The sequence below is a fragment of the Ptychodera flava genome, chromosome 6 (assembly GCF_041260155.1).
Source record: "Ptychodera flava strain L36383 chromosome 6, AS_Pfla_20210202, whole genome shotgun sequence".
Classification (NCBI taxonomy): Eukaryota; Metazoa; Hemichordata; class Enteropneusta; family Ptychoderidae; genus Ptychodera; species Ptychodera flava.
Window position 1 is genome coordinate 32,630,456 of NC_091933.1, and position 27,449 is coordinate 32,657,904.

At 37.3% G+C, this 27,449-nt stretch overlaps 3 protein-coding genes and 1 non-coding gene across 4 annotated transcripts; 3 read left to right on the forward strand and 1 right to left on the reverse strand.

The window, feature by feature from the left end:
• Positions 1–104: 104 nt before the first annotated feature.
• Positions 105–6,072, forward strand: LOC139135536 (ruvB-like 1). Its single transcript, XM_070702974.1, has 9 exons — positions 105–336; positions 1,939–2,158; positions 2,363–2,446; positions 2,556–2,713; positions 3,175–3,324; positions 3,771–4,033; positions 4,465–4,567; positions 5,027–5,118; positions 5,393–6,072. Exons 1-9 carry the CDS (start codon positions 196–198, stop codon positions 5,550–5,552), a joined length of 1,371 nt encoding a protein of 456 aa, XP_070559075.1. The 5' UTR covers positions 105–195; the 3' UTR covers positions 5,553–6,072.
• Positions 6,073–9,030: 2,958 nt separating this feature from the next.
• On the forward strand, positions 9,031–9,103 carry Trnat-ugu (transfer RNA threonine (anticodon UGU)). The gene has a single exon. It is a non-coding gene; the product is annotated as a tRNA-Thr (tRNA).
• A 1,962-nt stretch (positions 9,104–11,065) lies between these two features.
• LOC139135538 (synaptotagmin-1-like) lies at positions 11,066–17,935 on the reverse strand. Its single transcript, XM_070702976.1, has 8 exons — positions 17,463–17,935; positions 16,164–16,361; positions 15,154–15,408; positions 14,690–14,863; positions 14,166–14,242; positions 13,506–13,629; positions 12,996–13,124; positions 11,066–12,587 (listed from the first exon to the last, which is right to left on the reverse strand). The coding sequence occupies exons 1-8, from the start codon at positions 17,631–17,633 to the stop codon at positions 12,516–12,518; spliced, it is 1,200 nt and encodes a 399-aa protein (XP_070559077.1). The 5' UTR covers positions 17,634–17,935; the 3' UTR covers positions 11,066–12,515.
• A 196-nt stretch (positions 17,936–18,131) lies between these two features.
• On the forward strand, positions 18,132–26,260 carry LOC139135537 (protein transport protein Sec61 subunit alpha-like 1). The gene is made up of 13 exons (XM_070702975.1): positions 18,132–18,282; positions 18,489–18,556; positions 19,368–19,433; positions 20,035–20,113; positions 20,586–20,717; positions 21,072–21,181; positions 21,387–21,540; positions 21,976–22,136; positions 22,623–22,763; positions 23,040–23,096; positions 23,659–23,850; positions 24,447–24,523; positions 24,810–26,260. The coding sequence occupies exons 1-13, from the start codon at positions 18,276–18,278 to the stop codon at positions 24,994–24,996; spliced, it is 1,431 nt and encodes a 476-aa protein (XP_070559076.1). The 5' UTR covers positions 18,132–18,275; the 3' UTR covers positions 24,997–26,260.
• Positions 26,261–27,449: the final 1,189 nt, after the last annotated feature.

Genomic DNA, 27,449 nt, shown 5'->3' on the forward strand with positions numbered 1-27,449 from the left:
GTTGAAGAAACGTAAAAACATGGCGACTAACCATTTAAACCAATAATAGGTGATCTTTCATATGGTGTTCGGAAACGTGTTTTTTCGGGGTAAAGGGTCAATGCGCATGTTTCGTTCGCATATTTGTAAATCCGCCATTTTCAAGTCGCTCAAGAAGTCTCGTGTGAGTGAAGCCCTTCAACTTTAAAAGGCACAATGAAGATTGAAGAGGTGAAATCTACGACGAAGACGCAGAGAATAGCAACACACAGTCATGTGAAAGGGATTGGTTTAGACGAAAGTGGCACAGCTATTCCAGCAGCTGCCGGTTTGGTGGGCCAAGAACTGGCGAGAGAGGTGAGCATGCGTGATAAATATTCACATGGCTTCCACACTAGTTGATGTCAAATTGTCACTGTGTCTGTGGCAAGGTATTAATGGTCAACTGGACACAGTTCGACAGGATCCAGAGACTCCCTTTGGTCTATTCTGTAACTAGCAATTCAATATATAGTCCATGGTGGCAGTTAACTTCATGACGCGATGAGTGATAAATCAATAGAAACTTAAAATTTCCACCGACACTGGTGTAATACCTTGTATGGTACATTCATGGAGGCAGTAGAGAGTCTTTAATACTTCCTCCATCAGTCCATGGTAGATTGGACTGAAGCTATTTTAGCACACAGACACCTGAAGAACACTTAGCCCAAGAACCATTGCTAAAACGTTCAGGCGTTCTTAAAAGGTCTAACTAGCTTTGTTTTGCAACTTTATTTCCCAATGATTATATCCGATTATGTAGTGAATCATTTATTCTTAAGGGTTGAAAGTTGTTTTACAGCTGATATTGTCACCTACCTGTATGTGGTAATAGTAGATAGTTCATATGTAATATGTATGATGATGAAACGTTGGAAAAGGTAATCCAACTTCCAAGATGATAGTTGACCAATAAAGAGGCACAAAATAAATTAAGAATATAAAGAAAATTTACAAACAGAATTGAACTTGAAAGTTGCAGTACTGCTTTCAATGATATTGATCTCAGAGCCTCTCCTGTTAAATTTAGATTGAGTATTCATGCATTAAAAATTGAAATAGGATGCCACACTAAACACTGGTAAATGAAAGTATGTGACCTCTGTGATAGCAAATATGTAGAAGAGGAACAACACTTCATCACTTCTCGCAAATTATCCACAAGTCATAGAAATCTCTTGTTTGCTGCTGGAGCTAAATGTCACAATGATATGCCTGACAAATTTGAATTCATAATGAAAAAAAGCATATCAATTTTTCTAGCACAGTGCATATATGCAGATACATGTATGAAATTGAGAAAGCAATGCCCATGGGGAATGTAATTATTGTTTTTCTTTCTCTTTATTTGATGAGATAATACCTTTGGCATGATTTTTCTTTTGATGAATTTCGGCATTAGTTTTTGTAACCCTTTTCTTGCCTTAAGGTAGTGTGCGCCCCGAAAGTGAAAGACTAAAATTTTTGCTGAGACTTTCCTAAATGAAACCTTCAACCATTCTCTTACCAAATCAATAATAAAAATCGGGGGTCACCATGCAAATTTTGGAACTAGCGAAACAAATTACCCAATATTTTGTGATATTTGTAATTCAAAATGACTGCCATCCCTGTGAAACTATGGGGGAAAATTAAAATTTTGGATTTTCCAAAAACTAAGACAGTGAAAGTTTTTCTTTCTCCAAGACCTTTAAAATGAGCCCCCATAAGTGGTATATCAGAAAAGAATTGTAAAAATTTGAGAGTCCGAATATCTGTGCCCGAGGCACGTTCTACCTTAGGAGGGAAGTCGTGTGTTCATCGATAAAGTACATAGTATGGTTTGCACATATATGGAAGTTTACCTCTTTTCAAGTGTTAAAAACTCATTTTGTAATGCCTGTAATTACAAATCTACCCTATACACGTTGTGTTCAGGCTGCTGGTGTTGTGGTTGAATTAATCAAATCCAAGAAGATGGCGGGCAGAGCAGTACTTCTGGCAGGACCACCAGGAACTGGAAAAACAGCATTAGCCCTTGCCATTGCACAGGAACTTGGCACAAAAGTACCATTCTGTCCCATGGTTGGTAGTGAGGTCTTCTCATCAGAAATCAAAAAGACTGAAGTGCTCATGGAAAACTTCAGGAGAGCAATAGGTTTGTGAAATAGTTCATATAAATGTCTATATTATCAAACAAATAAAAAAGACAATTAACATACATAATATATACTTATACATATCTGAAGACAGTTTTTTCTGCAGATGTTAGGATATTGGCCTTACATAAACCATGCCTGTGTGTCTTCTTTTACATTTCAATGAAACAAAATTCAAATTGTCATTGATGTTGCTAATTCAGGTCTCAGAATCAAGGAAGTCAAAGAAGTTTATGAAGGAGAAGTAACTGAACTTACACCCTGTGAAACAGAAAACCCCATGGGAGGTAAGCTGGTCAAATTTTCTACCTTTGGTTTTGAAGGGTAATATCAATTTCTGTATACAAATCATTTTCTCTCCCAAATGACCTATTGTGGCAATGCTTTTCCCCGCAGGTTATGGAAAAACAGTCAGCCATGTGATTATTGGTCTGAAGACCGCCAAAGGAACCAAGCAACTTAAATTAGATCCTTCGATTTATGAAAGTTTACAAAAAGAAAAGGTTGAAGTCGGAGATGTTATTTATATTGAAGCAAATAGTGGTGCAGTAAAGGTTTGTTTGTTTACCAATCAAGTTCAAGTTGGGATGATCGCCTGAAAATTTGATCCAAACTCACTCTCTGGTGGTAGTGTATGTGTGTATGTTACTTTTTAGATGGGTGGGTGTTTGGGGTTACTGCTCATGCATGTTAGGTGATTGATAAGATTAGAAAGTGTGGTTTCTTTCCCTTTTTCTCCAAACAGAAAGAGTATATTTAAAATGACAAACCTAATACAAATGTACAGAGTTACAGCGCTGTGAAATTTGTGAATAATGGTACTGGTTTATCTTTGAAAATCTCATTAAAAATGGAAATAGCTTATATTCAATAATTGAGCAGAGTGAACAGGTATTTGAAATCTTTCCATTTAAACTCTGTCTTGGAATGTAATGCTGTAGTGGAAAACAAAAGTAACTGCTGATTTTAGCGTTCCAGCTCATATTCATGAAGTTCGTTGTGATTTCTCTTCCAGAGGCAAGGTAGATCAGATACCTTTGCGACAGAGTTTGATCTAGAAGCGGAAGAGTACGTACCACTGCCAAAGGGTGACGTCCACAAGAAGAAAGAAGTCATCCAGGATGTCACGTTACATGACTTGGATGTTGCCAATGCCAGGCCACAGGTATAATTATGTGTTGCTGCTTCATGTGCAGTTATCAGTGATCACACGTGTCATGAAATTCTGCACTCAGCCTCAGGTTGAGAATGTTTTATTTATTCAATTTATTGAATTGAAAATTGACTTGCAAACTCTGATGTATTGTGAACCAAGGATTGGGCATTTGACTTTGTATGTCTAGAGGGCAGCAGCTTTTTAATTTGGTACACCAATTGTTCTTTGATTGAACTTATCAATATCAATTCATTACAAGTCTTTGTTTCCATCAAAGTTTAGATTTCTTTGAAAATGTTTTCTGTACCTTCCGTTAATGTCATTGAAAATATCCGTCTTTAGTTCCAAGCATTCAAAATTTTCCAGTGTTTTGATAAAATACAAGTTTCGAATATTAGTATGACTTTCTGAAGATAAATGTTTTAATATTTGCCATTCAATGTTTCTTTTCAAAGGGTGGACATGATATCATGTCTATGATGGGACAGCTGATGAAACCAAAGAAAACAGAAATCACAGACAAACTGAGGAAAGAAATCAACAAAGTCGTCAACAAGTACATTGACCAGGGAGTGGCTGAGTTAGTCCCAGGTGTCTTGTTCATCGATGAGGTGCACATGTTGGACATAGAATGCTTCACCTACCTCCACAGAGCGTTGGAGTCGTCCTTGTCGCCCATTGTCATATTTGCGACAAACAGGGGAAGATGTGTAATCAGGTAAAGATGACTTCCATCTGAGGTCCATCAAGAATTGAATTCTAAATAGTAGACTCTCTCCTGGCCCCTCCTTGGCTAGGTAGTATGGCCCTCTAGGGCCCTGATTCTAAGCTAGGTGTAACCTGGCTCAGTGAGCTGGCACAGCCACTGATGTGATAACTTAGCCAGACTGTTCAGGGTACATCAGCGCATGGCAGAGATTGGAAATTGTGCAGCAAACCACGGATCGAGTGAGAATTAATGAAAATAGAAACTGTTGTTTTCTTGACCAGTTTTTTCTTCAGACCTTGATCCTTGGTTTAGTTGTGCACATTTTACATTGAGACTAGCTGCATGTTTCTGTGCTTTGTGTCCTTTTTATGACAAGTTGAAAGTCCTTGAGAGAGTGGACAGCTCTTAAAGTTTTGTTGTTCCTGTACATTTCTCAACAGAGGCACAGATGACATACTCTCACCCCATGGTATTCCGCTAGATTTGCTAGACAGAGTGATGATCATCAGAACTTTGCCCTATTCACAAGAGGAAATGGTTCAGGTAAGTTTTTCCATGCTGAAAAAAAAGCCCACAGTAATCTTGTCTTGTTCAATGCAGGTTATGAAGCAAAAACACTGACAGGGGAAGGAGACTGCTCAAATAGTATAGCGAGCTAAAAGTGAACAAGCACCATATGCTCAATTCTGAAAATAACAATCTCTTCACGATGCCTCGTGATTGTTGAGTTTACTTTTTACAAGTTTTCAGCATTGCTATATTACCATTGATGCCCACATGGCATGAATGTACTCAGAAATCCAGAAATGAAAGGTCTAAAAAACCACATTCATGCGCTTGTTATGTTGTAAATAGTTATAGAGGAAAATATTATATTTGGTAGCTTCTGCTTAAAATGTTTTTCCAAATATACTGCATCATGTTGTCTATAATGAGGACATATTTGGGGCGATTCATGATGAACTAATAAAGTCTGACTCTTCAGAAAATTGTTTGTTCCAGATTATCCACATTAGGGCCCAAACAGAAGGCATTCAGGCAGACCAAGAATCATTGCAATTGCTCGGAGAAATTGGAACAAGAACAACACTAAGGTATAGTAAAGCAGGACACAGAGCAGCCATCACTTGATGCAGATAGCGTTGTACCGTTTTGATAAAGCTATTGTAGATTTTGTTGTATGTCACCGTTTTTAACAATTCGGAAATATCTATGACGTGGTCGAATGATGACTGGGGAATAAAATGTTTTCAAAGGCTAAAAACTGCTTGATCGATGTATTTCCTGTTGAAAGTTGTCAAGAGATATTACATTGCCATTTCTGAATCAGTACTCAATGGTCTCATTCTAACAATGCTCCTTACACAGATATGCTGTTCAGCTGCTGACTCCGGCAAGTTTACTAGCGCGGATCAATGGTAGAGACAGTGTTTGCAAAGAAGATGTGGAAGAAATCAGTGAATTATTCTTTGATGCTAAATCATCAGCTAAAATCCTGGCAGAACAAGAAGACAAATTCATGAAATAGTGAAGGGGAAGCCAAGTATTAGTGTCAGATCATGACAGCATAAGATCTCTTACAGGTTCATTCCTGTACCTTATACAAATAAAATAACAGCAACCAACAGCAAACATTAAAACAGTATTTATGTTGATTCAATTCTCAAATTCATGCTCAAATATATGAAAAAGTTTTCACATTATTGGCTTCCCATAGTTTTAAAGCAAGGTATGATTTCTTTTTCACTACTGTAACCCCTTCACCAACATTGTTTGGCCCAAACCCATTGTTATCAAGGGTGATTGTGGACCTGTTAACAGGGAAAATGGGGGTGTACAGGATAAAATTGTTGAAATGGAAATGCACTCCAAGTCAAAATAGTGATTTCTAAGACAGTAGTTTTGATACAGACCTTGACATCAGCTAAGTAGAAGTGGAAACACTGTATCTTCAGATTTCTACTTACTGTTTTCTCCAATGTAACTGTACTTTGTGTAATTTTCAGGCTGCTTTTTTACAAATAAATAAAATTCTGGTTTTAAATACACGTTTTTGTCTCTTTTTTGTGAAACAACATTTGTATGCTCTGATCACAAAAAGGTTTTTACAATTTTTGTATTGAGTCCCAATCTGCATTAATCAGGAGAAAGACGATCTGTCCCAGTATTACCATTCTCAATAAAGGTATACTGTCACCTGTTCGAATTTTGCCACAGTTACCATGGAAAAAGAAAATCTAACCAATCACAGATTTTAAGCAGGTGGCCGCATTTTAAAAAACAGCGCCCTCACATGGGTATTTTGAATACGAAGGAACACCCCTTTGACCATATATTGGCATATTTAGATTACAGGTGACTGTATACCTTTAAAGCTCCCCATTCCTGGCATTATACCATGAAACAGGCAGCATTAGGCCGCTGAAAGGATGAGCATTATGCCTGTGACAAAACTAACCCTATTGAACTACAAACCTCTTCAAGGTACGATTTGACTTGGTCTAAAATCTCTCCATCATATTGGTGCGCAAAAATTAGGATCGTGAAGTGGCAGAGACACTGCTGACCAGATCCGACTCTATTCCTCCTGCCCTCGGGGATGTCCCTTCAGATACTGGGGCATGTAGGGAAGTCCTACGCAACTTTAATCAAGCGCCAGGTTGTTACATGTAAAGGGTTGATTTGGGAGAACCTTTTCATATCCTGGGTGGGGGGCAGGAGAATTTTGAGGAAAAAACTTGCAGGTCAGATTAGAGAAAATGTGTATTTCCAAGGAGGTATCAAAAATATTTGCTATATCCTATGGATACCAAGTGCAAAAGGGACACTGACTACTGGTCTCCAGCATTGCTGCCAACAGCGGAAATATGGAGATATGTGATCACATAATGTTGAATCCTTTTTAGGGCCCCAACTGTCAGAATGATTTGTAATACCAGTATATCTGATATAGGAGGTAAATGTAGTTGCACTATGTTGCAAATATGATACTGCTTTTAGTGCTGAAAACAGGCTGTAGTATTTCACATTCAAATTTATGGAAAAGATTATTATGATAATACACTTTTACTTTGCCTCAAAAACATATACTTTTCAAACAAAAATAATGAATATGAAGTGCAAATACAAATACAAACGATCAACTGTAGCTACCACATTGTAAACCTTGCGTATCAGTTATACCGCTATCAGCTTTCACCAGAAGCTACGTTAATGCCTACGATAAGATTAAGGCTGCAGTCACAAATACTGGAAAAGGGGATGTTGAGGAAACACAATCATGATTGAAATCTTAATTCATTTTAGATCACCCCTCAATACCCTCAAATCCCACCCTCTATATGATCCAAAACATTGAAATCCCCCATTTTTATATGGCCAAACATTAAAGAGGCACTCCCATTTTGTAACATTTTTAAAACACATTTCTTTAATGCCAACGGTCGATATTTGACGTGGCGACTGCGCATGGATCGCGAGATATCGATAAAAACATGTCATTTCCCGAGCGTATTTTTCACATCCCGAAGTTTTACGATCGTTTCTGATTATGACGCGAAATCACCCGAAGGTTTGTTGTTGTGCTGATTGACGACATTCTAGGGAGTCCATAATATGTTCGAACGACGCAATTTTACCTCCCACTGTGAAGACTTTATATACAGCATTATGCCTATACCAAAGGTCAGTTTTTGAAAACTTCTTCTTAGCTTTGTCATTGTCATTATTCTAAATCAGTTGTATTATATCTTTAACCAATACCACATAAACATAAGTTTTTACGTGTTAAATATTAGCCGCCTCCGATGACTACATTTTGTCGTCTGCCACACAGTACGTGTGGTTCGCCGCGCGCGTGGTATGCGTCTATGCATACCACGCGGTGGCCGCTATGTATCAACCGCACGTAACTGGGCTAGTCACCTATGCGAATTCTGATGGAATCAGCAAAAATTTTTTTTCGTTTTATCACCAAGTCAGTAAGACTCAGCTTTCTCCCACGGGGCATGACCAATCACTGAGGCAAGTGTTACTGTGGCGTACAGCAGTGTCAGTGCAGACTCGTACTCCATAGCTTAGTTCACAATGGCCCCAGTGCCGAACGTTCGATGTTCGGAAGCTGAATTTAGGTGGGCCACCGGAATTCAAACTTTTACTTTTTTGAAGACATGTTTTTATCGATATCTCGCGATCCGCGCGCAGTCGCCACGTCAAATATCGACCGTTGGCACTAAAAAAATGTGTTTCAAAAATGTTACCAAATGGGAGTGCCACTTTAATGAAGCCAACAGTATTAAACTAAAATTCCTGTATCTCTTTTTTTCAGTATTTTGGTCTTTCAAATCTCTTGTTTTACACTTTGCTCAGCTCAACTGCTGAGGGCGGTATTATGGTCTGAGGTGAAGCCAGTGAGCCAGCTGTAGCCAGCAAGGGACTGTGAGAGAGTCTAACCACGGCGCGGGGGCGGCCGCTGTGCATCGAACAACATCGTGCACACGTAACTCGTGTACAGTTACCTGTGGTCTATATACATGATATGTGCGCCCCATAGATGTGTGTACGTATGCCTGAGAAGACGATCTTCTTCAAAGGCATATTTACATACGTCATGGGGCGCATACAGAGCGGAATAGACCACAGGTGACTGTGTGCGTGTGCTCTGACACTGTGACAGGCTATGTGTGCAGCGCTTTGATAGACGCCAAAGCCATACACAGACCGCACTTGGGAAGTTGGGTGATGCAAAATCATTTTATGAGCGATTCACGCACGCGAATGGCCTTTGACTGACCATGATTATACAATCAAGACTGATACAGACAGCCGGCGGCACTGTAGAAGCACATAACCATGGTCGCCCGTGGTATGTAACGTACATCATGCCCGCGACGGCCCACTTACCACAAAGTTGCAGCCGAAATGAAATGGATACTTGTACATTTACGTCAACAGCGTGCCACCCAACTTATTTAAATAACGATATAGCTCCCCCTCCGTCAGCTAACGCCTCCTTAGCTCAGTGGTTAGAGCACTGGTCTTGTAAACCAGGGGTCGTGAGTTCGAATCTCACAGGGGGCTGGACCAATACCTTTTTGCCCCGTACTTTTTTACCTTTACATTAATTTGTCGCTTGTAAACATCTCTGTTTCTTGTGCATTACAGCAACCCTTTGAGATTTTGATCTTTTTTTTTTATTTTTCTTGCATATTGCATTCCACACATCGTTTTTTGCATAGGCGCACAGAAAGGGGGTCTTCTAGTACTACACTAATAGCCCTATCAGCTACGTCGGTGCCGGTGCATCTGTGTTGGTAGTTATGATTACTGTGGATTAAAGCCGCCACTCAATTATCAGATTTATCTAATATAAATATTATTTACTTGATGAAAATATTCAATGGAAAACAAAATAATGACAAACTGTTAATGGGATGTTGACACATTTGCTAATGCGAGACTGGGATTGAGAAGGGCGCCTTTAAACTTTTGATCATGGCACACTTATCTTTTTTTCTCAAACATTTTAGGTTGCAACACTTATACCTTCATCAGTAGGATAACCTGACCTCAACTTTGTTACCTTTCGAACACCGACGTCTCAGATCTACACGCACGGTTTCCCAACATAATCACATTGAATCACCAGACCTCTTTGTGGATTAAGAAAATGTTCAAAGTCTTGATAGGGATCCCATGTCCGAGAGTCATGGCGTTGAGATCAGTTAATCCTGCTGATTGAGATGAAAATAGTATTTCAACCGAAAATTTCAGTGACAAAAACTAAGTGTGTTGAGATCAAAAGTTTAATTGACAGTAACGATTGTTGTTTTGCATAATTTGAGTGGTTAGAAATATACTGTTCAGTGTCTTCAAACATGTCTTAATTAACAGTTGTCAAAAACTATTCATTCAACCACACCTATAGATAGAACCAAAAATGTATGGTAGAGGAGCTAATGATTGCTTTGTGCTCCAAGCTACAAATCTATAAAAAGGTGATATTTAACACAGTAGCAGTAATATAGTACTGTAAGTTGAGGTAGTATCTAATTTTGATTATATTTCATTAAATTTTCACCAAACAAAGTATTGGCCCTGTCTACACAGTATCTTGTGTGAATCTTGTTGTTGACATTGTGAATGGATTCTAGTCCAAACTAACATTCAGTTGTCAACATTGGATATTATCACCTAAAGGTCACAGTGGAAAGCTGAACACCAGATATTTTGACATGCTTGCTAGAGGGTGAGAAAGTGTATTGTACTCTATTATTACACCTCACCTATAGTACTGATCTTGTGACTGGCTGAAAGTCCACCACATGACATTCAAAAAAAGCGATATACCATGGTTTGATTTTCTCTTGCCCTCGACTCTTGCCCGCTATATGCTAGCTGTTCGAACACAAGTTTGAAGCATGCATGGCGTACAGGTGCCACGCCAGGAACTCTTGCATAGGATATATAAAAGGCGTCATTCGAAAATTTGAGCGTCATTTCAACCTGTCATTCAATGCTAACGGTACAAATACTGGATTTTGTAACACATGAAGATTGGTCACTGTAACAATTTGTGGCACGCCCTCGGGCTGGTGATCCTGACTGAAATATTGATGATACCCTTGCATGTGGCTCAGGCATCATCAATATTTCAGTCAGCATCATCATCCCTTGGGCAGACCATAAATTGATATTGCCCTCACTGTCATGTTATTATTTAACTAGAATATATAAAATGGAGAAAAACATCAAAAGTTGCAGCATTTGCAGCCTTCAATTGGTATGTAATTGTTTGTAGACATAACAACTCCCAGAGTACAGTGACTCCATCTGTTCAATGGTGTCATTTTCACACAGGTTTGAATGAGAAAAAATTAAAATTGATGTATCAGTAAGTAAACAAGATTGTGTACATTTCCATTAAACAATTACGTACTGCTTTCCTAAGACAACAGTTGGTATAAGGTGAAGGATTGTGAAATCTCATGACGGCACAATCAATGCTTGACTGAATGTCTTGTTAAAATAAACACACAAAAATCAAATGTAAGACAATATTTTTATTTCATAAAAGTCTACACACAGATGTACTATACATTTCACAAAAACAATTGCATAATTTTAAGTAATATTCACGATTCAGCAACAATATAGTTATTCAGAATTCTTTGTCAATTCATTTTTTATATATACAGAGTACTTATAACAGTTGTATCTTTACAAAATTACAAAATTTACAAAACGTCGTGGTCTTCCAAGAACAGAAAGTATAAGTTCTATGGTAAAATAAAATAAAATACAATTTCGAGGCAACCACTGGAAGATGTTTGCAAAGTGGGGCTTTGGAAACACATTGCTTTTGCTCTCTGCTCAATAATTCATTGCAAGGAGATAACAAAATGCTGCAACTATATTGTTCTTTCCAATTCTTGTTTAACATTTTAAACAAAAGTTTACATGGCAGCTCTCATATGCACGGATTGTCTTTCATTCTCTTCACAATATAATCAAGGATGGTACTCTAATTCATCACGTGTTTGAAATATTGTAAATATCGTGTTTTTTTACTAAAATTTAAACTTGATGAACACTGCCTATGCCAAGGACGCCTCAAACATAATTACAAACTCACGTTCAGAACATTCAAATGATATTAATCCTGTTTGAGCATCTCTTTTGCTAAGTTAATATCTCATAAAATATAAAGAATTCAAGTTAAAAAGCAACTAATAAGAACATGTATGATTTTGATGATAAATCCCACATCTATACTAACACTACTGATGGTCACAGGACAGAAGACTCAAGTCAAACGGCATTTGGAGAAGAATTTTGATCAGAAAGTTAATCGAAAACCAGGCAAAACTTAAAACAAATTTAAAGGGCTGACCTGCGATCCTCTTTGGAGAAAAGGAATTACATATTCTATTGACTCCAAAGTGCAAACTGATATTCAGATTGCTTATGGGAATTAATGTATGATGTAAATCGAAGCTCACAGGAGGTACTTTGAACTGCAAGGTAAATGACAGTAGAGGGCTTACTTTAACCACGGCCAAAACGCAACTGGAAAAAAAGAGGACTTTTTACAAGTAGCAAATGGCAACATGATTACTTGCTCAACGATAATAATTACATATATACACTACATGTATGTTACAATCTGATGACCTCTTACATAATCTTTCATATTAACATTACTTAAATCATCAACTTATACATTGACTCTACTACTATCAATTGATATAGGTACAAAGAAATTGTACTAACATCTTCCATGACACCTAAATATGTCCAACAATGATTTCTTAAAGGCACATGGCCTAGTAAACTTGAAATGAATATCACTGGTCATGTCTTGTCAATATCTAGTAAGAAGCATTTTCCCTTCTCTCTTTCTAAATTGTACTTTTGGAATGTGTGCGATGACGAAGGACGGTATGATGATCAGTGTAAATGACTGGTATGTTCTGTCTTCCACTCCTTTCTGTTACAGGGGTACGCCATCAACAATCCGCAACTTAGTGGATGTTCCAGCGTGTTTGTTTTCAACAGTGAGAACCTGAAAATTGACAAAATGTATACAGATATTAGTATTTTCATCCAGCTCCACTGAGCAAAAGGCACTTAAGTAAGCATACATATATCTGTAGAATATAAACCTTTACAGGGCAGTTCATATACTTATACAACATCTTGTACTGCTGTACTGCCTTTCTGCATGTCAAGATGACTACATCACAAACAAAAACTCTTAATAGTGGCTTTCCTGAGTAATAGTACTATAAATTATTTATGCAAAGCGCATTGGGCACACTTTGAATATGCAAATCACCCAATAATGATTCATTATCAATGGAGAATATTAATTGGCCTAATTACATGCATTATCTGGGCTTGACAAAGAACTACCTCTGAGATTTGCAAGCACAGTAACTGTGTGGAAAGTTTACATGACAAAATGTCTGACCTTGTTTCCTTCTTGTTTCTGGAAAAGGAAAGCTGGATATTTGTACACAGCATGTGCATACATAGCCTCTTTGAACTCTTGTACCAGAGCCTTCTGGGACCACTTGCTTCGAACACGATGGTGATTTTTCTGTCAAGGAAATTGAGAACTTGTCTACGACCGTGCAGTACAACATCCTATGGTGTGATTGGTAGAAATATTTACACTATGGTTGAGCCAATAAATTATGCTAAGTATATCAAATTAGACATATCATCATTGTTTAACTTTGAAAGACAAGATGTAAAATTCTCTTATGATGGTTGAGGTGTACACACATCATGGCTATTTCTTATATGTTAAGTATGGAGTAATCTGTAATCTTGAAAGGAAAGAATCCTTGTCTGATTGCCACAATATTTGTGATTAAAGCGCTTAAAACTACGCAAAACTTTGTCCAGCTCTGCTGTTAGTTGCTACATGAATCATCAGATAAAGTAATAACTTTATTCATAGTTTACATCAACTCACCAGATCAGCCAATTCAAACTTGCCATGGTACCCTTCTTCAATATTGAGATTTTCCAGATCGACACAGACCTGCCCCATTGACTCGTTGTCACCGGTCATGTCAAGTATGTGAAACACAATGTATCTGTTGAAGGAACAGGGAATATTATTGCAAGACTAACATCTTGTATTCAACCTGTTGACATGCTCATCTTCATCAGTGTTTTTGTTAAGGCCAGTACCCGGTAAATGTTATTGGGATTTCCCTCTCATTTTACCGGGGTTCCCCTTGGTATATCAATGGAATCAGATTAGGGGACAGCAGAAATGTTACAGGGGTTCCTAAATCAGTTACCAATATTCCCAAACCTTAGCTAAAACACTGTTCATGTTGTCACATTCACCAATGATAATCTCACTTCTACTGTCTGTGAATTTTACTAAGGTTTCAATAATCTGCTAGGTGATTTTAAAAGCAAGGAAACCTTCTGTTGACCGCTGTACTTAGGGGGACTTACAAACAATTACAGCCTGACTGTTTGAAAAAGTTCTGCATAGTCATAACATGATATCACTGATGTTTTTTAAAACTGAGTAACAGTATTTTATATGCTTCAGCATTAATATGACCACACAACATAAACATGTCACAGCATACACAGCGAGGTGAGGGTATGGTACCTTTCTGTGAGTTCTTCTTGTGGAACATCAAGTTCAAACGTTTCTTCCCATTCTGGGTCAAGTGTGCTTTTTGCAACCTGGTGAGCAATAACAGATAGATGATCATCAGCTAGATACACACAAATGATTCTGAAACAAGAGTACTTTTTTCCACAATTGTCACTATGATTACATTCACAGAACATTAAACTGATATTCAATGTATTATATACTTATGAGAACACCAAGAAAATATAAACAATTAAATTGTACCTTTGTGATTAAATACATCTCAGCCACGAAAATATTGTTTGAATTCCCAATGATTAATTTACAAAGAAGCACATACAAAGAATATGACATATCAATATTAAATTCATGTTGTCTCATGTGATCTAAGAAGTGTAAAAAAAAGTTCAAAAATTATCAAAGAGCACACATATCTGGTCTACCCTTTCAAAGTTCCAGGGAAAATAAATTTCTTGTTCAATCGTTTGGTATTTCTTCTATTCACAGACACACATCACACATGAGTGATTACTGACCGTTGTCTTATAGATTTCTTGAAGACCAGGTACCATTATCTTCACATAGGGATCAGCATCATGTCCTGGGTCTCGTCTTACCAAATCATTTGCACGGTGTACGGTGACCAGCAAAGTCTGAGGCAATCGATATCCAAGGGAGATTTCCAGGCTACCAGTAATACTGAGATCAGTCTGGAAGGAAAAACAATGATAAGAATCATGTCAGGGGTACTTTCAAGTCAGGTATGCCATTATTTATATTTAAAAACTTATATATGTAAATACATGTAGAGCAATTATTAATTTATTTGAACAGGCTTTTCTATTCAGAAATAACCTAATTATATCATATGGCATGTTATTCTTGATTTTTTATGTTGACTTTTATAGTTTGCAAAATAGGGCCAACAAATGACCAGCCTCCAAAACTTGCAAGTAAGTTACCATTTATCCTTGTTCATATGATATAAAACCCAACTTACCTCTGCCTGTAATTCATACCAGTTAGTAAACACCTCTTTGAAGTTGATCTCACTGAGGTTGACTATTTTCTCTCCCATGAAGTCGTCTTTGCCAAAGATATCCTTGTCCCACACTTGAACCCGGAGTTTAGAATCTGAGACGTCTTCTTCGAGTAGTTTAAATGTGAATATCTCATTATAGGTTGGATAGAGGGTGTTTTCAGCAGCACTGGAGGTCTTGGCTCCTTCAGATGTTTGGTCTGGGATCAATTCAAACTGAAGACAACAAGATACTTGTCACAAAACATCACGAACTTGAACTTCTAAATCTACTGATATCAAAACTGACACATTCAGTTGTGACACAAGAAATATTGCAATGTGTATTCCTCAGTCTCGGGAAATTTTTTAATTAACTTGATGCTTCTGACATACTCTCTTCCAATATGATACAGTCAAAACATTGCTGGGTGGTTGTTAACTGATACTGGTAATTAGTTAGACAAAAAATTCATATACCCGAGGATCAAAATACCTTAAAGTTCAAATTCATTTGCTATGTAGCCAATACAATTGCTATCGTATCAATGATTTCATTATCAATACCTGTTTTATGATATCAATGTTGAACTGACAGAAATGATCATTCTATTGCTTACTGATTGATTTTAAGTAAATACTGGGTTTGATTGTTTGAGTGAGATATTGTGGATAGATGAATGTTCAACAACAGACATCTTGGTATGAGGATTATCAATCCTTGAATTCACAGTAATTACAAATGCTTCAGAAACAAAAGATTTACACATAATTTGTTAATTAAGTTATCAAAATCCTATTGATACCGCCGAGAAATGTAGTTAAAATAATTCAGAGTCTATCTTTCAATGTCCAGACTCAATAAAGGACAAGGAGACTTTGAGCTTTGAAGAATATAGACATTGAAACTAGCTACGTTAAAGACCATATTGGCAAAGAAAACAAAAATTTCATCCGGTATACAGAATTTTAGATGAAACCTGTTGCTGTACCTTGACATACGGATTGGCAGCTTTTCCACTGAGATCCTTGGGTACAAGCTCCTTAGCACTTACTAATTTTATCAATAACAAGGTTTTGTACTTGTCGTATTTGAATGATAATTTGATTTCTCCCCTGACGTCGCTAATTGTCTTCATTACCGTGGGATCCATCTTCTTGAACAGGTGTTTAAGTAGATACATGCTTTGCTGCAAAGTGATAACACACACGGGAAACAATAAACCATGTTTCTTGCCGATGTTTTTGATATCTCTACCTATTCAATAGACCGATAAACTCAATCATACGTCTCACACTTTAAGACTACAAATAAGACAAGTATTTGGTCCATCTCAGAGTTTTTGGTAAAGTTTGGGTACATCGGGAACCCACCTACCATTTCTGTTGTCCTCTAATAGGAATGCATAAATTTAACAGTGGAAACCCTGGTAACATTCATTTTTGTAACAGTCAGTCAGAGCACTGCATTAATAGTATGCAAAAAAGCTGGAAAGGGTGTATATATATATATATATATATATATATATATATATATATATATATATATATATATATATATATATATATATATATATATATATATATATATATATTCTCATATACAAGGATGGTCTGTGATCCTGTATGGAAACAGGTAATGTGAAACCGAAAAAATAATATTTTCTACAACTTTGACTGCGCACTTGTTGAGGCAATCACCTAGGGTTCACAGGCCAAGAAATAGAGTTCTCCTTGGTACAATCATGAGGTACCACCGTTGTCCCATACGGTAAGGCACAGTCCCTCCATCATCATTAATGGATGGACTGTGGGTACGGTGAACAGAGGCGATCATACTAGTAGATCATAGAAATGTAATTGAAGATCTCAAACCATTTTCTTATGAAGTCATGTCTCCTATGTGAAAATATGGTACTGTATATGTTATAAATTTCAGCTATTTCACATAGTACCTCTGATTATAAACAGATACTTTTTGCATATAATGTTTCTATGGGTATTATAATTCAGATATTGTATACATTGTTTATCCATTAGCACCAGACTTTGGTCACTACAAAACCTGTTGAGACCTGGCTGCGTACAATATTCCTTTTTTAATACATTTTTAATACAATGGTGCCAGCAAGTTGAACTATTAATTCATTTTTTTAACAATAAGATGAAAAAAGATCTACCTTATGTCTTTGTTATGTTAAGCAGTGTCGTTGACGTAAAGATCATTATATAGAGTGGCTGTTTTGCTTGCTAAATTATTATAAAGTAGAGAAAACTAAACTACAGCATACCTTTTCGTGGTCATACTGTTCTTCTTCTGCCATTTGCAACTTAAAAAGTGGGTGAACATTTTTAGGTCTTCTCTTTTGTGGTCTTGCGGTCATTAGTCTGGCCATACCTTGGACACGATTAGGGTCAGACCCTACGTGGTCTCTCGTTTTCGAAGAAGAGTTTCCTCCCATGGTTGTTGATTGTTGTTTACCTGTAGGCTGCGCTGTTCTACACTCGCAGTCGTACTCGCTGACTGAAGTTGCTGGTCAGTTTGACATTCAACAGGCACTTCAGGTTAAGATCAAAGACAAACCTATCGAAACAAAAAAATATCGGTCAATGTGGGCGAACGGTGGTGTTTCCTTATTCAACACCCGTATTTCCCGTTCTCGCATGCATTCTTTTCGGCAGCTCTTTCTCACCCTACTCGACAGCTTTTGTGATGAAGTTTTACGTCACCAATCGTCACGGGGAAGTCAGGGAAGATAAGAATGCCTAAGTTAAGTATAATTTATACTATGGCTGAAGTAATAGCGATATCAGGGTTTTGGAAAGGGAAATAACAAACTTATGACATTTAGACATTCGGAGGCTCTTAAACTAAAATCTTAGACTGAAGCAAACATATATTGGTCGATGTAGTTAAGTGCAAGCTAGTGCATATATACTATTAGAAAGCTAAGGAGTTTGAACAAGGTCACGTGATATCGCCCCTTTCCACAGCCATTTTGAATATTGGCTATTGTTTCTGCCTCAGCCGGGCAGATTTCACCAAAGTTTCGACTGTTTCACTTGTCCTCTAAACATATTTTGAAGAATAGTTTATAGGCAAGATGGCAAGTAAGTAAACACTTTCGGTTATAGAGATATTCATGGATAACTGACAAAATACAGATCCGTTTGAATTGCTTCCGCAGACGCGTCCGGTTCATGTATGTATGGCTGCATTAGCGTATGGCCACGTACTTCTCAATGAATTGAATTGACGAAACGTCTCGGCAGCACGCTCATACTTTGTCTCTTTTTTTCACTTGTCTCCCTCACAGTTAAATTTCTCGAAGTTATAAAACCGTTCTGTGCGATTCTGCCAGAAGTTCAGAAACCAGAAAGAAAGGTAAGACACGGGAGGCGATGTTTCACAGGTTTCCCTGCTTGAGTAGCCGGGATCAGCTGTGTACATGTTGTGTTGAAAATTAAATGGGGACCGTACCAGGTCAGCCGATCAAAATGAAATTGTAATACGCCATGTCCGTGTATATTTCCAATCTTATAACACAATGTTACCACATTATTACACAAAATAAACATGGCTGGTTATTATGCGACATTAGAAAGGATCACGCGAAGGCAACTAAGGAGAACGACACACTCTGCCGTGTACGTATCTTGAGAAACAATGCATTGCGAAGTGCCACGTTACACACTTTGGGCTTCTCGCAGGTGATAGTACGTTGGCGACTTTCCAGTCGTATGTTTTCATGTGCATTAATTCATATGTAACTCATGCACGCTCGGACCGTACAGCTTTACAATACTCCATTATGGCGCATAGTTGATAGTTTGAATTTTGTAAAAATGCAGAATAGACCGTTTCTATGATACAATATGGTAGTGTCGTCGTCCAACAAATGAGTAAACGCGTGGTCAAAGGTCATACGCTACAAACCAAATTGATATTGTTAATGGATACAGGTCATTCAATTCCACAAGGAATGTCATCCAAATGGAATAAGCACATGGAAAATGCATAAAATTGATACCCTAACAAAGATTAAATCACCTTGTCAGACAGAGATTGATATGCAGTGTGGAACATAAAATAATAAAAACAGCAGTTTCTGATGCAATATTGCAGCAGAATGCAGCACCGATGTAATATGCTGTACCATACTAGTATTGATGTTTGCCTTCGTCCAATATTTTAGATCCAGTTCAGAGAGAAAGTGCTATGGACAGCAATCACACTATTCATCTTCTTAGTCTGTTGTCAGGTTAGTGAACTTTCACACCATTTCCTGTTTTCCCAGACACACTTTTTCATACATGAGGAAGCACATTCCTATAGTTTATATACAAGTGGGTTGAAGTTTGAAAGGGTGAAAAATGTTTTATCTTCCCCATGTACCTGGTAAGAAGTTTGCTTTGCAAATTTCATTGTAATATTTTCTTTATTTTCTTTCATAAAAAATCAAAACAAGTTCATGTCCAAAATAGTATCTGAATTTTTTTATGAAAACAACAATAATAGAAATAACAATAATGATAATGATAAAAATTCATTTTCTTGCACACTTATACAAATACCAAGATATATACTAAATGAGTCACAATAAAATATTACATCAATGTTTGTTTCTCGTCTCAATCAGAACTTATGTGGACACAAATGAACATGGATGCATAAAACATATTATTTTGTATTTGAAACATAGATTGTATGTATATCTTACCACAAAGTTAGGGGTAAACATAGGATATTGTACTGGCTGCTCTGCACCATGAAAGTATGAAAGCAAAAAGTTTTCTTTGATGACGATGTCATATTTCATATTGTCTTACCAAATGGTATACATTTTTCAATGTTATCCATAGATACCATTGTTTGGCATCATGTCATCAGACTCAGCAGATCCATTCTATTGGATGAGAGTTATCATGGCTTCAAATAGAGGTGGGACAATTTTCCATTGTTTCTGAAATTGTCACGTTGCCTTTTGTATATTTGTTGGTATCATTTTGCTGTCATTGCAAACTGCATTGCTACAGTTAAAGGGGAGTATCTATTCATCTATGAATTAATTCTTACAACTTTGAAATACACGGTCATTACAGAAATTTTTATAGGTACTTGGAAGACCTGTTTGTCATGATCTTGATTGCAGTTAATGAAATGAGTTGACAGTAGACAACACAGACAAAGTATGTGAAAATCCTTGAAGTTATTTAGTCTCTTTTTCAACAACTGGGTGTGTGTTGTAGAGACCGAGATGTGCATGGACCCAAACTTCATTCAAATACAGTTGCGCTTACGATACCAAGTCTGTATACCCAACTCTCATACCAGGAATTATATATACCAGCATTGCAATCAAATTTTCATGTGCATAATCATGAACAAAATTGTCATTTATTTTATTCAATAGGTACCTTGATGGAGCTTGGTATATCTCCAATCGTCACATCAGGTCTTATCATGCAGCTGTTGGCCGGTGCCAAAATCATTGAAGTTGGTGATTCACCCAAGGACAGAGCTCTCTTCAATGGTGCCCAAAAATGTAAGCATTATCTCAAATGTTTATTAGTTGGGTAAAGGGTGATGCAGCTTGTAATGGAGGGCCTAGGAATTTGAAAAAAATGAAGTATTTTATGGTGAAATTGAACTGTTTTCAAACCGTAGAAGAAATAATTAATTAGCTGTACATGAAGTCATATTGCATACAAGATTAAACCTTCCTGGCTAGAGATGGCTTAGATTACAAACATTGTTTTAATTTCAATAAATGTAACTTTCAAGTTGATTTGCCGCACTAATAAAAATATTAGTTTTTCTATGATTTCCCCAATGATATAAGTCAAAGTAATAACTGTATGACACCAACAATGAAATGAAATCTTTCCTTGCCTTACAGTGTTTGGTATGGTTATCACTATTGGTCAGGCTATTGTGTATGTCATGACTGGCATGTATGGTGAGCCATCTGAACTGGGTGCTGGTATCTGCCTGCTAATCATCCTTCAGGTAAGCCAACATATCCCACTGACTGACTTTATGATATGTCAAGGAGTGCCCTCTTATGTATGCCTATTACAATTTTTGAATGTTTCTGGATAAAAAAGAGTGCTACTTTTCGGCAAACACTGACACAGACCCAAATGTTAGAATGAGATAAGCCAACCATTATTGAAAAATTTTTGACAATTTTATGGTTCTTAATTCATTTCAGTTGTTTGTGGCTGGACTGATTGTATTGCTGCTGGATGAATTGCTGCAGAAAGGCTACGGTCTTGGATCAGGTATCTCACTCTTCATTGCCACAAACATCTGTGAAACCATCGTGTGGAAGGCCTTCAGTCCTGCAACCATCAACACTGGAAGAGGTATGTACATATCACAAGAATCGACTAAATACAGTTGTTAAAACCAGCGAGGCACAACATGACTCATAATTTGCATTTGAACAATGACTTGAATATTTGAAGGCCCCTGAAAATAGAGATTTCTGTTAACATGATTATTTACTGAATAAACCAGCAATAATATACCACACCAAGTAGGTGAAAATATGTATGGGCTTTGGCTCAACACCGCCTTTCACTGACTCAGCAGATGGAGAAATAACAGGCCTGGTAGGATGAGGATTAATGTTGATCCTTTCATTCCATTCGCCAATGTCTAAGTTCAAGTTCAACTGTGCCGTAGGAAAAATAGAATTATACGTAAGTGGAGTTGTTGAAGGTGAATATCCATTCAAATATCTATTGGTGTTCATGTTATGAGTCCTAACGCAAGCTCACTTATTATCTCCATGACAGGAACTGAGTTTGAAGGTGCCGTCATTGCGCTGTTCCATCTGCTGGCCACACGTACAGACAAAGTGCGCGGTCTTCGTGAGGCTTTCTACCGTCAGAACTTGCCAAATTTGATGAACCTGATGGCTACTGTGTTTGTCTTCGGCATAGTCATATACTTCCAAGTAAGTTATTCTTTCAAACTTTTTAACTTTCAGCTATGGCATGCTTTCATCATGTATATTCTGCAAGAATACTGTGTGTTGAAAAAGAATAAAGGCCTCCAAAATTTCACTTTTAAATTTAGGTGAATAGCTAGAAATGACAGTGTGAAAGACTTGTCAAACTGTGGAAAGATGTTGATACCCAAACTTTTCTTCCTAGGTTAACTTTTTTGCAAAATGATGATGTTAGAAGTAATAATTACAAAAACATAAACTACACATACACTTGTATTAATTTTGAGGGTCATAGGTCAAAGATTGACCTATCAAGAGCAGTTCTGCTGTCCCTGATCATAAGTAAGCTGATTATCATGGTGAACCAAATGACCTAGAAACTCTGGTAAATTGTTTACCTGTATGCTTTCCATGACAACTGCCGCCCTCACTCCCTCCCCCCAACTCCCACCCCAATGTATATTTGATGTACATTTCATGTTCTTTCCACAGGGATTCAGGGTGGATCTACCAATCAAGTCAGCTCGTTACCGTGGACAGTACGCTTCTTATCCAATCAAATTGTTCTACACTTCAAACATCCCCATCATCTTGCAGAGTGCTCTCGTATCAAACTTGTACGTCATTTCCCAGGTGAGATGAAACATCACTTGCTGTGTGCCCTTCATTAGATAATGCCACAGCAGTTTTATTGCATCAATTTCAGAAATAATGATCATGATAAGGTACTTGCAGGTTTATAGTTTTAAATAGAGAGAGAGAGAGATTGTCATGTTTTGAACATGGTATTTCATTGAGTGTAGATATTTGACCATATTTTTATGCCAGGTGATACATTATCAATGAAATTGCAAAGTCACACAATGCGCCTTATTTTACTTTAACACACAACGTACTTTATTCTTACAGATGTTATCAGTAAAGTTTGCCGGAAATTTCTTTGTCAGCCTTTTAGGAGTCTGGGATGTAAGTAACCAGTCATTTCTTATCTTCAGACTCAAAGTATATATAGTCATGTTATCAAAGGGTTCCTATCATATTGGTGCCACCATTTAGGAGGTGGCTGCTAAGGAATTTTTAACTGTTAGTGGCAAGATATTTTTGAATTGTTTGGTGTCAAATACTGTGTTATAAACTTGAAGTTCACTTCTATGATGCAAGAGAAATGAGAACACTGAGCAGAGTAGATCAAAGGAAGGAATGGAAGTGGTTCTTGGCAAGACTGTTTCATATTTTACTAATCTTCACTTACTGTTCTGTATGTTGAGCTGGTAGATCTGTAATGTTATTGTTAATAATGAAAGGAACAATCAGTGAGCAGTGGCCGTGAAAGTGAATCATATTGTTTGTGACCGTGATCAAAGCCACAGTAGAATTCAGTTTGGCATATTCAAAAGTGATATCACTGAACCTCCTGTCTGTAGTTGGAATAGTATACTTTTTCCAGTTTGGGAACAGATTTTACTCAGACTTCACATGATCAAATTCTAAGCCATTCGCCCAAATCAAATATTAATGTCATTTCCAGGATACATCAAGCGGAGGACCGGCACGTTCCTATCCAGTAGGAGGGTTATGTTACTACATGTCGCCGCCGGAAAATTTCCAACACATGATAGGTGATCCCCTACACGCTCTACTCTACATCGTCTTCATGCTCGGATCATGCGCATTCTTCTCAAAAACCTGGATTGAAGTGTCAGGATCATCGGCAAAAGATGTAAGTCAAAGCGTGCCATTCTTTGTTTAGCCACAGTTACTGGTACTCATTGTTACAGATATATGGTGATTGTATTTCCATTCAGTTTTCAATAGAATTTCTGTATGGGAAAAGTTAATTATACTGTCTGACTGAAAAAATCTGAAGTGGTCTAGTCCATTGTCAACTCAAGCCCTGCAGACAGGGCAAGTCATCGTAGAACTTCACTGGTGATGATGTGTGGTCAACCTGGTGTATAGTTTGTGATATTGTTGGAATGTTAATGTTTTCCCTTGTACTCAAGGGTTGTAGCATAATGCCTGCAGACAGCTGACCTAAATTTGCATAATAGCATAATGTCTTTATAAACGAACGAAAAATTTCTAAATTTATCAGAAGATGGTAATTTTGTGTCCCTGGTTTGACAGACATGCATTTTGAAGAGCAGACGAGAAAGGGTCCCGGTTTGCAGCTTATTTGTTTGAAATTGTTGCATTGAGACAGTGTCTGTCCGCCTTCAATCCAGTCAATCCTGTAGATAAATTTTAACCCTGCAGATATTGAATACAGGTCAAATTAGGGATAAGGAACATAACCTGCTTGTGTTTCTGTCTTAGGTTGCAAAACAGTTGAAAGAACAGCAAATGGTCATGAGAGGTCATCGGGAAAAATCTATGATCCACGAACTCAACAGGTAAGGCATATCTGGTTATGTAATGCAAATTTTTTTAAATGGACATAACTTGATAGCAACAACGTCATTCACTAAGATGTCTTGGTTGAAATTGACAAGATTTGACTTTAACTGTGGTAAGTTTGTGAAAGAAAGACTGTAGATATCTTCAGTGATCAATCTTGAATTTTGAAATTGCAGTCAACTAAAATATGTTGAGGGAATAACAGGTGACGTAAAACTCCTGAAATATGATATTTATATAATTGACACTTGTGAACAAAAATCTGCATGTTGTGAATTTCAGATACATCCCAACAGCAGCTGCCTTTGGCGGTCTCTGCATTGGAGCTCTCTCAGTGTTGGCCGACTTCCTTGGGGCTATCGGATCTGGTACTGGTATACTGCTAGCCGTCACCATTATCTATCAGTATTTTGAAATCTTTGTCAAGGAACAGAGCGAAATGGGCGGCATGGGAACGCTACTCTTCTAGAACCACGACTTGGCTAAAAACGTAACATAAAAGAGAAAATTTTATTCACTGGTAAAATATTCATCTCAAAGTTTTTTTTTCTATCAGTTTCAATCGGATCTCATCCATTCATATAAGTGTCAAAAGACACCAAAACAAACTTGCAAAAGCAGCATACCCGAGATAAAGAGCAGTCCGTCAAAAACTTTCATTCTTTCTAAATCTTGAGTTTCCTCACATGTATTTTACCCTGATATAATCATGTTTGCTTCTATCATTGCAAAGTGAACCGGCCCTCATTGTCTACCAAGAATGAAAATGCTGTCAATTTTTTTTAATTGCCCATTGTAGTTTTGCTAAATGTGTATTGTTAACTCTAAACCACCTTCAAACCTGTTCAGGGTTGTCAACTGCCAGAGACCATATTATGTATGTCATACTCATCCTAGCCAATTACCTACCATCCATCTGTCAATTATATGACCAAAAACACTGATTTGAAACCAGACTTTGTATGTCCCGTGGTTTTCAAAAGTATGGTCGGGACCCCATGTTTGGAAATTGATCTGAATGGGTTAATGTTCCAGGAAAAGTAACATTCCTTTTCAATGAAGTTTTGTTTTATTCCCCTATGATGTAATATTTTAAAGAGTTTATGCTAATTATCACATTGTGATGCAAATGACGATGAAACAATGTATTCAGACACATTCTCCAATATATCAGCTTTTAGTTTCTTGCTCTGTATTTTTATCAAAATGTTTTGCAAAAGGAATTGTTTCTCGTCCCAGAACTTTACACAAACGAGCGCATTACATGTTTCTTGATTATGAGGATGATACGGTGTATAGATAAGGATTGAGAGAATTCATGCTATTAGTTTGATTAAGCTGATCAATTTCCTTGCCCTACAGGATAATTGGTTGACAATCCATTGTGTCCTGGGCCATATTTTTAAGCCAAGTATTTTAATATGTCAATCTTGGTTTGGATCTGACATGTCATTGTAAATTGCCATAAGATTTATCCCCCGTGCTGCGGTACAACATTGAACAAAATTTCCAAAAAAAAAAAGCATATGACAAAAAGGAAAAAAAAAATGTTTTAATTCAAATGAAATGAGTCTGTGACCAAGTGTGTGACACGAATGTCTTATTCTGATGTCAATGCAAGTTATAGGAAGAGTTGAATGTAAAAGATCATTTTGCTTTATCGGCAAGTTCTGTCAAGTCATGTCAACAACTGTTTTTCCCATAAAAAAGTAAAACAACTTTCCAACTATAAATTACTTTGATTTGTGAGATCTGTTTTATGTGATCGACAGACTGTGGGAGTGTGTGTTTTATGCCAGTGACCAAGGAATATGTTGATTTGTTTACATAGTTTGTAAACGTTGTGGTCATGTGACAAGGAAGACAATAATATTTGCCTACATGTGCACCAAAGATCACTTCAAGCTGTAGAGAAATTATTGATTAAATATAGAGCAAATGAAAAACCATATCACATAATTTGAACCATTATCTTATGCTTGACACATTGCATTGATATGGTGTGTGCTTGACTTTTGTAGGAAATGATGATAAAGATACCTGCAAAGTGAGTCTGTGTTGGACATTCTTCAATATGTCAGTTTGTAGAACTAGGCTAGAGATCATACTGAGATAAGTGTCATCATTAAAGCAGATAGAGCCAGTAAGATCAATCACTTGGCTGGTCCATCACGTGTTTAACCATGACACTTGTACACAGCTGATACCAACATAGCGATGTCAGTTGCATAAACAAGCTACTTTATCCTGTGATTGCCCAACAAGTCTTTCAAATTGCGGGCAGATTCTTTGTACACCAGCACACAGTTGTGTCCCACATGGTGTGGGCATGTCAGGGAGACCCTAGGTTGAGATAAACTCTGAGAAATTTTGGCTGATTGCATGCACTGCATTGATCTTGATTTGTAAGCAGCTTGTTGATATGGTTTTGTGTGGGATCTTCACAGAACAGTAGACAAGTTCATGTTTGTAGCGGTAAACACAGAGCAGACCCTCCATCATCATTTCACACGTAAAACTCCTATGGACATAGTGATTTGAGAACACTGAAGTATGTTCAAGCGATGACATATTACAACAAACTGTGGTGAAAGTTCATTTCATGACACCTCTTTGCCATGGTATCTTAAAAGTGTTTATTGCTCAATTAGAACACACATTATATTTGTACATTTCTTATGGTATACAGACCAGCTGAAAATATATATGGGTCTTTGATGTCAGGATCTGTGGCCTTTGACAAGTATAATGCTAATACCTCTACGAAGGATAAGTAATCTTATATGAACACACAGCTTTGTCTCTGTCAGTCTTCAACTCTTGTGAACTGACCGTGTTTAATATATCTATAGAAGTGCATGCAGGCAGTTCCTATAAATCCATTTCTGTGAAGCAAACGTGCAAATTGCTGAGGTGAATTAA